The 12,117-nt window shown below is 48.4% G+C and overlaps 1 protein-coding gene across 1 annotated transcript in view; it reads left to right on the forward strand.

Moving 5' to 3' along the window:
- Window positions 1-12,117, forward strand: part of NUP214 (nucleoporin 214) — a 79,168-nt gene that overhangs the window by 52,228 nt on the left and 14,823 nt on the right. Inside the window, exons 28-30 of the mRNA XM_028127069.2 lie at window positions 665-726; window positions 1,221-3,041; window positions 5,052-5,122. Coding sequence (XP_027982870.2) covers window positions 665-726; window positions 1,221-3,041; window positions 5,052-5,122 — 1,954 coding nt within the window. The remainder of the gene's footprint in view (window positions 1-664; window positions 727-1,220; window positions 3,042-5,051; window positions 5,123-12,117) is intronic.

Raw genomic sequence — 12,117 nt, forward strand, 5'->3', positions numbered from 1 at the left:
ACTGATCTAAATTTGCTACTTGAGCTTTTATCACATGAATAGTCTCTTCTGGCTCACTCTTGGACCGGCTTTTCCTTGGCAGTGGTGTCTTTACTCCCAGTGCAGAGAGAGAGAGGACATGAAAGGCGTCAGAAACGTTTCTGAACCAAGTGTTCCCCGCCCAGGTCCAAGGGTTGTGTCAGAACCGCAGAGACAGTGGCTTCCATGTCAGGCTCCCCATGGTGTCCCCTAGTAACGCGGCACTGTCCTGACCCGCTCTGTGATATTGGGGTGGCTTATGAGAGGTTCTCCCTAGCCGGCCTGTCTTGTCTCCTTCACCAGGCGGCCCACGCTCTCGCCGCCATTCCCCATACACATCCCTGTGCGTTTCCACTCCTCCCTTGTCTTCCTTGAGCTAGGTCCCCACCCGAACCTCTGCCTGGGGAAGCCAGCCATCCCTCCAGGCTTCCCATGCTGCTCCCTCTGCTCCCCCACAGATTGCCTCCCCCAGCTTAGGTCTTGGGGCGGCTCACTGCGCCGCAGAAATGTGCTTTTCCTCTGTTGTGTATCTGAGATTGTAAGTTCCTGGAGAGGTCGTGTGAGTGCATTACACAATGTAAGACTGACTGGGGGGCGGGGGGCCTTGGGGCGGTTCCTGGTTAACCTCTCTTCTCCCACTCCCCAGGACTGGCTTTAATTTTGGGGTGATCACGCCGACACCGCCGTCCACTTTCGCTGCCGCACAAGGTACCGTCTCTGCTGCACACATGACCTTTGTGTGCCCCCGAGCACGGGCAGGGGTTCTGACCGATGTGTTGACCTTTTGCTCTGAGTCCTGCCTAGAGCATTCGCAGTGAGTGTGGCGGTATTCTCCATTAGAGCCGGCCGGTCCCTAGCTGGCTCTGCCAGGGATGTCCCCGAGGGAAGCACAGGTGGGAAAGGAAGAGGAGACGCCTTTTTATTTCTCTTTTGGGAGAATGTGTTAATTTCTTGTATTCTAGATGTGGTGTGTTTGTTGTGACTTAATGGTCATGGAAAGAATAGTGTGCTTTTCACCCCAGGGAGATGGCTCAGACCGAGGGATCCGTTCTGTCCTCCCCACCCAAGGAGGCTGCTGTCGGAACCAGCCGTCCCTGACTGCATCGAGGGGGAGAGAGACTGGCTTAGAAATAGTCAGCGGAGATGCGCCGGGTCAGATTCTGCTAAATCCGACTCATCTCCTAATTTCTTTGTCTTACTAGGGGCAGCACCCCCTGCTAAAGAGTCCAGCCAGCCGGACACATTCCCGTTCGGTGCGGGAGGCAAACCTTTATCTGAGGCCACCCCCGAAAGCTCGTCTCCCTCCACAGTGACAGCAGCGCCCACCACCACCGGAGCCGCCGGTGCTCCCGCAGGAGAGCCGGCTCCGCCGGGCAGCCGGCCTGCGGCCCCTCCTGGAATTGCTCTCTCCTCCCCTCCCAGCAAGTTGGAAGCTGCGCCGTCTAAGGCGGGGGAGCTCCTCTTTCCAAGTTCTCTGGCTGGCGAGACTCTGGGGAGTTTCTCAGGACTGCGGGTCGGCCAAGCAGAGGACTCCACAAAGCCAGCCAGTAAGGCTCCCTCCACCAGCCTGAGTGGCGCACAACCAGCCAAGACTCCCCTCGTCTCCTCGGCGTTTAACTTTGGGGGCCCTCCCGCGCTGGGGAAGCCCGCGGAGCCTCCCTTGACCTCCTCCGTGACCGTCACCACGGTGGCTCCAGCAGCCAGCACCAGCACCAGCAGTGCCTCCACTGGTGTCTTTGGCGGCCTGCCCCTCCCCAGCGCAGGGGCCTCTGGGGTCCTCGGTTTTGGCGGGATGTCTCTGAGTGGCAGCAAGACTGGTTTTTCGTTTGGGAGTCAGCCCACGAGTGGTACAGTGCCCCCATCTGCCCCACCTCCGGCCACCACTGCCACTCCCCTTCCCACATCGTTCTCCACCTTGTCATTCGGTGGCCTCCTCAGTTCAGCGTCTGCTCCCACCCTGCCTGTGCCCTCTGCGAAAAGCACAGAGGAGGCGCCGTCCCCATCTTTGTCCGAGAAGCTGGGCACCAGTGAGACCGCAGCGTCAGCAGCCTCGCTTCTGGGGCCACAGCAGTCAGCGCCGCTTCCCCAGGCTCCTCTGCAGACCCCCGACCCCGTGAAGAAGGAGCCTGCTCCTGCCCAGCCCACAGGCAGCAGCCCGGACGCCGCGGCACCGAGTTCCAGTCTCCCGGCACCTTCTGCAGAGGCCACGGCAGCCGCCACCGGGGTCCCCGACGTCAAGACGGAACCAGCTTCTCCTCCCTCCCTTTCCGCGCCTGGGCAGCCGGCTGTCACCGCAGCTCCAACCCCGAGTGCAGGCCCTGTGCCCGCAGAAGCACCAAGTGCCCCCCCCACCGCCAGTGCTGCTTCCAGCGCTGCTCCAAGCCCCGCTGCGGACTCGGTGGCGTTTGGCACTGTCACCTCTGGTTCCTCTGTCTTCACTCAGCCACCTGCTGCCAGCTCCAGCTCCGCTTTCAGCCAGCTCCCCGGCAGCACGGCCTCCACCCCCTCGGCCACCCCCGTGTTCGGGCAGGCGGCAGCCAGCACCGCACCGAGCCTGTTCGGGCAGCAGACGGGCAGCACAGCCAGCACGGCCACCGCCACGCCGCCGGCCAGCAGCTCGGGGTTCGGCAGCCCCGCTTTTGGCACGTCGGCCACAGGGGTCTTCGGGCAGACGGCCTTCGGGCAGGCCCCGGCCTTCGGGCAGTCGACAAGCAGCCCCGCGAGCAGCTTCTCCTTCAGCCAGCCTGGCTTCAGCTCCGGGTCCGCCTTTGGGCAGTCCGTGTCCGCCCCTTCCACGTCCACCAGCGGGAACGTCTTCGGTGCCTCTTCGAGCGCCAGCAGCTCCATCTCCTTCTCGTTCGGCCAGTCTTCTGCCAACACCGGCGCGGGGGTGTTCGGCCAGAGCAGCCCGCCTGCGTTTGGGCAGAGCCCGGGCTTCGGACAAGGAGGCTCTGTGTTTGGTGGCACCTCGGCCACCACCACGACAGCATCATCCTCTGGGTTCAGCTTCTGTCAAGGGTCAGGTAAGAATTGATGGAAGGTTTTTATCTTCCTCTCCTCTGCAGTGTTTGAAACCTTTGCAGCAAACCGTACTACCTTTGTAATGGAAGGGAAAACGAAAACAGCTGAAGTCCAGAAGGGAGCGAGGGTGCTGGTGTCTGGGGAACGCCTTTGGCCGAGTCACTGTCGGTCCAGTTCTGCTTCTCAGGAAGTGCTCCCCTCTCCCAGCCACCAGGGTGCCAAGTTCATGGGTAAAAAAAAAGAAGCTTAAGGTCAGCAAGTAATGAGTGACTCAGAAATGGGAAATTTTTAAGTCAGAAGGTACTTTGGAGGTCATTATGCCCAAACTGTCAGGCCGTAAGCGGACCGATCCCTGTGGTGAGTGCTCGGAGAACCGGCCCTGCACCGCTCCTCCCGGGCCACGCCCTGCCAGCCCGCCTGCTCCCTCCACGCTGACTTCCCGCCAGAGGGCAGATACCGACATTTGAAAAGTTTGCTTTTTTCTATTTTCAATGTTGTAATTTAAAAAAAAACAAAACACAAATCTTAAAATATTTAAAAGTAAAACATAATCCTCCCTATTGCTTATCTCATTTTAGCAGCTCCTTTTACTTCTAAAAGTTAGTAATAGGCGGACCAATTTGAAAATCTTTTCCTAAGCCTCTCTCTGATAGTTATCTTATGAAAGGCATTTCTTCCTCGAGTAGGCTCTGGGGGAAACAAGGATTGTTGATTTCTTGGTAGGCAGGAACTGCTAACTCATTCCTTTGGTGATAATTTATTTGAAAATGGTTCATAGTTTTTTAGAAAGGAGATCTTTTCTTTCCTTTCTTCAACAAATGTCTGTTCATCTCCCACTGCATTTGGCTGCAAGGACACAGTGGGAAAGACAGTTTTAAAACCCACTTGATGGCCTGTGAAGAGGCCAGGTGCCCGATGGGAGTGATGGGAAATGTGATCATGTGATCTAGAGAATGGGCAGGGAAGAGGCCCTGTGAGTCTCGGAGGGAGTCGGTGTTACACCATCTCCAGTGCATCCTTTGTTCAGTCAACACTTGAGAGTCCCTCATACACACGTGTGATCAAACTACCTCATCATGATCACAAGCCTCTGAAGAAATCCTCTTTCACACAGTAGCTATGGATCAGTCCCTGGGCAGTCCCTCCACCCCCAGGCAGAAATGGAGACTGCCTGAGCTCCCCGCCTCGACCAAGGACAGAAATGAGAATGGAACTCCTGCTTTCTACTCCTTACAGGGCGCTTGTGATAACATACAGCTCTGCCTGGTCTCCCCAGGCCCTGCTCAGCCCAGCCCCTCAGCCATGTTGTGCCACGCCAAAGAAAGATAAACTGCCCTGCATGAATCTGGTCTTTGAGGTTGGAGGAAACCGGGGAGTAGAAATGTTCATGACGTTCAGTCATTGGGAAGACTTGTGGGCAGTGAAGTCCAGGGAACAGCTGCTCTGAGTGTACCATCTTGGTGCCTACCCCCTGGGGTTCGGTAGGAGGCAGGATTCAGCCCTTGAGACTTTGGAATTTATTATACTATTAAAAATACTATTATAAAGTGTTAGCGATGCAAAAAGATTCTTATTTACAAACTAGATGCACGAAGATTCGTGCAAGAATGGGCCTTCCTTCCCCTGGCTGCTGGCACTGCCTTCGCTCCAGCCTGGAGCCGCCTTTCCGCCGTCCCATGCTGTCCAGAGGCCCTGAGCAGCTGGGGTGGTGCGGAACGCCCCCAGCCGCTTGGCACCTGTGTATGCAAATCAACCCGCCATCTTTGTTGGGTTAATTTGCATACTCACTCCTGATTGGCTGGTGGGCGTCACGAGTTATGGTCAATTTGCAGCTTACTCTTTTATTAGTGTAGATCATTTTCTTCATTTCCTAGATAGGAAGCCACATTTTATTCATGGGCTGATTTATTGTTGGTTATCTTAGCATACCAAAAAGCCATTCTAAAAAAACAAAACTCCACTTTGTTGTTGTAAGACTTCCAATTTGGACTTTTGTTCTTTTTATTTTATAGGTTTTGGGTCCAGTAATGCTGGTTCTTTGTTTGGTCAAGCAGCCAATACTAGTGGGACAGTGTTTGGCCAGGTGAGTATGTATGTTCGCCTCTTTATGTCAGCTCCACCCACCCCATCCTCCTTGCTGCAGGTACTGTAGTCAGTTTGTGTTGCCCACCTAACCCAGGAAGCAGCCTGTGTGCTTCTCAAGCCCCGCCTTCCTAGCTCACTTAGGGACACGGAAGTCTCAGCCTCTGATTCGAGAGAATTGCTATAATTTTCATCCTGCTTTGAAAGCACATCGCCTGATTTCCATCCATCTTCCGCCTGTTCTGTTAGGCCAGGGGTTGGCAAACGAGGGCCACGGACTAAACCCACTCCTTGGCCTTGATTTTTGTTTTTTTGTGTGTATTTTTTAAGGTCATTGACCTAAGAACAGTTGTTACCTTTCCAAATGGTTACTTAAACAAAAAGAAGAAAAATATGCTTCTTTTGGTGACCTAAGCTATTTCAGTGTGTCCAGCTAGTGGTTATCTGTGCTGGGCGTGGTGGTAGGGCTTTATACAATTGACTCCTGTAATCATTAGTGCTTCTGAAGGCACATGCTGTTACTGTCCCCACGTGACAGGTGAGGACACTGGGGACCCAGCGAGGCTACTGCTTTAGACCACTGTACCCGCATCAGGAGGCCTTCGGAGGAAAGGCACTCGGACCTATTGGCAATGACTGACTTTCTGAAGGGGGTTGTATTGTCCATAGTTCATCAAGCGGTGGGCACATTCTTTGTTTCTGCACATCTTCAGTGAGAGACTTTCTGTATCGTCTTCTTCCTTTGAAGTCGGAGTCCTTGCTCTAGTCAGGGATCCTTGGCAGAGAGAAGTGAAACCTCTCAGCTCCAGTGTCTGGTGATGGCGGTTCGAGCATTCCAATCACGCTCCCACGGAAAACAGCTAAAATGCTAGGTGAAACGTAAACACCACAGTTTTTAAAGCACTGAGAAGCTGACAGGGTGTTTTGCCACGTTAAAAGAAAAAGGGAACCTCTGGGAGTGAGTGGAACACAGAACCCAGTTTTGCCCTGAGAGCATTTACTACTATAATTTGAATTTCCTATTTTAATAACTGGGAAGGGCAAAGGAGCAGAACTCACTAACCAAGCTCTGCACAAAGTGAGAGCTCCTCCCCACAATGAGCTGGGACTCAGATTCACCGGCCTCAGCATGCGGGTGGCCTGGCGTGGTCCTGGGAGGTGGTGTCTGCAGGTGCATGGCAGAGCAGCAGACACTGGAGAAAAATAACTTTACTCTCAGCCTCAAATCATTAAATGTATTAAAGCACAGTCGGCATACAGTATTATATTAGTTTCAGGTACAGTTACAACGTAGTGATTCGGCGTTTGTCTGTCTTACAATGTGCTCACCACACTGAGTCTAGAAACCATCTGTTACCACATAAACTTGTCACACTATTATTGGTTATATTCTCCTCATATCAAATAATTTCTAAGGACACTGATTTCCAGGCCTAAATTAGTCATAAAGGGAAACAAGTAATTATGATCAAGAATAAACGTCAGACAAACATTTGCAAAGACTTCCTAGACTGTAAAACAGCTGTGTTTTACGCGTTTAAAAGAAATGAAAGACAAACTTGAAAGTACCAATAAAGAATAGGAAATTGCAAGAAGTGTCATAGCAGCTTTGAAAAAGAACCAAATGGAACTTGTAGAAAAATATAACAAGTAAAATTTAATACCAGTAGATTAGACCCAGGTGAAGAGAACAGTCATATGCTAGACCAGGGGTCAGCAAACTTGTGTGAAGAGCCACGTAGTAAACATTTAGACTTGGAGGGCATGATTTGTTTCCGTGAAGCTTCACTTACAAAAACACAGCAGATTGGATTTGGCCTGTGGACTATATATAGTTGGCTGACCCTTGAACTAGAAGGTAATTCAGATTAAGTTATCTGGTCTGCTTCATGGAGAACAAAGAAAAATGGGAGATGCAAAAGAAAGTAAAAACCCTAAAAGAGGGTATCTAAAATACATTTAATCTGAAGGAAGAGAAAAAGACAGAAATTTCCAAAACCAATAGAAAACAGCCACAGATTCAGAAGTCAGACAAATGCCAAGCAGAATGTATAAAAGAAAATTGACTCCAAGATCTATCATAGTTAAGCTGCAGAATTACGGAAATAAAATGTTAAAAATACTCAGAGACAAAAAGACAGGTTATTTTCAGAGGAGTTGGACTGACAGCTCACTTCTCGGCCGTGACAAAGTTAGAGACAGTCTACCGAGAAAAAAAATACCTTTATTGGCTGTAATGGAATCAAAGCATTTTTTTAGACAGATACTGAGAGAATCTATGCCTAGAAGGCTTCAAGGAAATTCTAAAGAAAGTTATTCAGGCAGAAGGAAAATTTGACCTCGTTAAAATGACAGCTTTCTTAATTTTAGCATAAAACAAGCCAGGAACCAGGAAAATTGTAGCATGTAGGACCAAAAGAATAATTGTATTCAGAATATATAAACAATACAAATGAAAAGAAAAGACAACTATACCGCCACCAACATGGCTAAAATGGACAGGCTGACAACACCCGGTGTTGGTGAAGCAGAGACGGCAGGCGCACCCACGTGTTGCTAATGTGGGCTCAGTCCCCCTTTGAAAACCGCCGGGTCCTATCCAGACCAGACACACAGAATCCCTGTTGGACCAGCAAATCCACTGCGAGGTGTGGAGCCAGCGGGAATGAGTGCCTTTGTTCAGAGCACGTGGTCAGAGTGTTCGTCGTGTGTTCATAAACGCCAAACATAGGAAACAGCCCCAGTGCTTCTTGCTGGAGAAGGAGTTGAGTCACTGTGGTGTGTTCATACTGGGGAGACTGGAGAGCAGTAAAGAAAAAGCGCTCCTGTACGAAACAAAGTGGGTGCATCCCGCGGGCATAGCGTTAGGTGAAAGCAGCCGGACTCAAGAGCACATGCTGGTGGTACATGTACCCAGAGGCACTGACGGCAGGGACTCCGCGTTACTCGCAATGGCCAAAAGGGAGAAGCAACCCAAGTGTCCTTCAGCAGGTGACGGGATAAACAGAATATGACCACACACATACAGTGGAATATTACTCAGCCTTCAAAAGGAATGAAGGTCTGGTTCCTATTACATGTGGTAGACCTTGCCTGCATGATGCTAGTTAAAATAAGCCCCTTCTAAAAGAACAAATGCTATAGGGTTTGACTCATATGACACATTTAGGATAGGTTAAATAACAAGTAATCGCTTAAGAATGACTACATACATGGAGAATTATTGTTAGGAGTATAGAATTTCTGTTTGAAATGATGAAAAAGTTCTAGAAATGGATAGTGGTGATGGTTGCACAACAGTGATTGTACTTAATGCCAGTGAATTGTGCTCTTAAAGTGGTAAGTTTTATAATATCTGTGTTTACCACAATAAAAAATAAAGCTAAAAAATTATTTTCAAAACAGAAAAAGAATAGGAAATTAATAGAGCCAAAAATTAGACTAGAGAGGACCGACGGGCAGGGGAGGAGGGAGTGGGGCGTTATTACTTAATGCTTACAGAATTTTGGTGTGGTGATGAGAAAATGTTGGGAATAAGTCGTGGTGATGGTTGTACAGCATTGTGACTGTAATTAATGCCACTGCGTTGTATATTTTAACATGGTTAAAATGGCAAGTTTTATGTTATATATATATTTTTTTCCAAAACCATTGAATTATATACTTTAAATCAGTGAGTTTTGAGGTATATGAATTATATCCCAATAATTATTTTGTTTTAAAGAAACAAATTGGGGTCTGAAAGACGTGCAGGGACAACAGTAATTTGTGGAGTGTAAAATCTCCGTGGCCACCCTCCCCCGCTTTTGCTGAGAAAAAGGAAGTCAGGGCAGGACTGAAAAAGGACAGAACTGGCAGCTTGGACTCCCCTGTGCCTGGAGCTGTTGAGTCCAAATGCTGCAGCCCAGCTGCCTCGGGGCCCAGGCTCAATGCGGAAGAAGACCCGTGGCCTAAACCCCGAGCACAGATGGGCCACCCAGAGGCGGCACTCGGTCCCCATCCGCTCAGGCTTAGTGAAGTCCGAAGGATGGCCTCCTCACTTCAGGGCACAGATGAAAAAGAGGGCTCCCTCTCTCCAGAAAAAGCATGAGGTGTTCTTCAGCCACCGCGCACTGTGTCTTTTATGTACAAGATCAGTATACCGTCCCCCCCCTCCCAAATAACTAACATATGAAGTAGCAAAAACAAAAAGGGAATCCTATTTTGGAAACAGCAAGAAACAAACTGTCGATGATCCAGACAATTGGAACTATCAGGCAAAGACTTTAAAATAGCTATTGTACTCCAGGATTTACAAGAAAATAAAGGAATGTTTGATAGGAATCTCGGCAAACAAATGGGACAGACAGCAGTGGTCTGTATCTGAAGTTTACATCTAGCACCTGAAGTATGTGATTAGGCAGGTGAACAGCAGAGCGAATACCGCAGAAGAACAGGGCCTTTGAAGACATGTCAACAGGAATTATCTAGCATGCAGCTCGGAGAGACGGGGAAAAGGACGTAGAGGCAACAGTATCAGCAGTCCAGCGTGTCTGTGATCAGAGTCCCAGAGAAGAGATGACAGATGGGATAGAAAAAAACATTTGAAGAAACTGTGGCCAATCTTTACCAAGTTTGTTGAAAAACAGGAATCCACAAATCTAAGAACCTGTGAATCCCAAACAGAATAAATACCAGAAAACCACACCTCGACACATCATAGTTAAGCGTCTGAAAAACAATTGGTAAATTTTAAAGCAGCTAAAGAAAAAAGAGGACATAAGGGATTGTGTGGCTTTAACGAGATAGGAAATATATGACAACCGTAGCAACAGTCTTCGCTACCTCGGAGTAGGCCAGTGGCTCTCGAGCAGCACCGGCTCGTCCCCAGGGGAATTTCACAAGCACAGTGTCGGGGGCATGTTTGGTGCTCATGAGTGGGGGAGTCTCCGGGCACCTAGCGATGCTGCTCACCACCCCCAGCCCTCCAGAACAAAGAATTACCCAGCCCAGATGTCAGCAGTGCTACGTGAGAAGCCATGAGGTAGACAAAGATTTCTTAGATCACAGAACACACTAACCGTCAAAGAAGAAAATGGAAAAACTGGACTTCATTAAAATTACAAACTAATGCTCATCAAAAGACTTGCCATAAAAAAGGAAAAGGCAGGGCATAGACGGGAAGAAAATATTTATGACACATATCAAACCAGAGGGCTTCCGTCTAGAATATACTGTGTGGTGCTAAAGTAGGTTTACATATGGAAAGTAATACACTGATTAATAAATAATAATACAAGAATAAACTTTGACGTACTCACAACTGTAAAACTACTTTTGCCCCACCCATGTGTAAAGAATTATAAGTCAAAAATAAAAAGACAGCTCGGTTTTAAAAATAAGCAAAATACTTGGACAGATACTTTACAAAAGAGGATATGTGAGTGGCCCATAAGCACATGAACACTAGCTCAGCATTGTTAGTCATCAGAGAAATGCAAATTAAAGCCACAGTGAGACACTCCCTCACACCCGCTAGAATTGTTGAAATTGAAGAACAAACTGTCGCATGTGGGAGAGCTCTAGAGCAGCTAGCTCTCCGAGTGCATTGCTGTGAGTGTGAAACCGTGTGGTCACTCTGGAGAGTCATCGGCAGGTCCTTAAGTGAAATACACACTGATTTTATGGTTTGGCCATCGGTCCTAGGTATTTACCGAAAAGAAAAGAAAATACATGTTCACAGAAAGGCTGGTATAAGAATGTCCGTGGCAGCTTTGTTTACAATGATGATCATGGCCACACCCGGAGACAGCCCAGCTGTTCATCCCCCGGAGGCAGTCAGCACTGCGTCCTCACAGTGGAGGCTCAGCTGCAGAGCGGGAGGGGCTGCGTGCAGCAGCGTGGGTGAACCTCAGGAGAACCCCAGGTCAGCTGGGCAAGAAAAGGAAGTGGCAGGCATCCCAATTGGAAAGGCAGCAGCAGAACTATCTGCAGATGATGCGCTGGGGAAAATCCTAAGGAATCCAGTGAAAAACTATTCGGACTAATAAATGGGCTCAGTGAGTTTGTAGGACACAAGATCAATATATAAAAATCAATTATTTTTCATATACTTGCATAGGATCTAAAAATTAAGAAAATTCCATTTCTGATAGCATCAAAAATTAAAATACTTAAAAATAAATTTAACAAAAGAAGTGCAAAACCTATTCTGAATATTACAAAACGTTGTTTAAAAGAATTCACGATGATCTAAGTAAATGGAAGGACATCCGGTGATCATGGATCGGAAGAGTTAATATTGTTACAGTGACAATGCTTAGCGAGTAGATTTATAGAACCACAGCTGACCCAATTAACCATTCACCAAGAATTCCGTGTAAGACAGACCCAGGTGCCTGTTTATCTCATGGAATCAAACTTTATTAACACTTTGATTTCAGGTTGTTCTAAAGTCTAAGAAAAGAGTAAAACGGCAGCGAATCAGGAAAGATGATTTAGGGAACAGCTGCCTGGAGAATTCTCCTGAATGTCTCTTACGGTTGTTTCTTCGAGTTAGGATCACGTCATGTTCACACATTGAGATTGGTTGATAGGACTCGTAAGTCTCTTTCCCTTGGATGTTTCCTCAGAATTCAGTGGTTGAACGAAGCAGTGTGTGTCCTGGAGTCCCCTGGGGTCTGGTTGCTGTCGCTTCCCCACGCAGAGCCTCCAGCCTACCCTGCTCCTCTGCCCTCTGCTGCGGCCTGTGGAGTGGTGCTGGGTCTGGGGCCCGATGAGATTCAGGCTGGGTTCTTTCTCTTTTTTCTCTTTTCTTTTCTTTTCTTTTCTTTTCTTTTCTTTTCTTTTCTTTTGGCAATATAAGGCTGGATCTTGAACACTAACTCCCTACTTCATCATATAAAGGAATTGTTCGTTTTCTAGACACGATAATGGTATTATGGTTATGGTTTATATTTTAGAGATTATATAGGAAAATCAGTGGATGAAATGATACTGGGTTTTCTTCATACTGAT

The sequence above is a fragment of the Eptesicus fuscus genome, chromosome 15 (assembly GCF_027574615.1).
Source record: "Eptesicus fuscus isolate TK198812 chromosome 15, DD_ASM_mEF_20220401, whole genome shotgun sequence".
Classification (NCBI taxonomy): domain Eukaryota; kingdom Metazoa; phylum Chordata; class Mammalia; order Chiroptera; family Vespertilionidae; genus Eptesicus; species Eptesicus fuscus.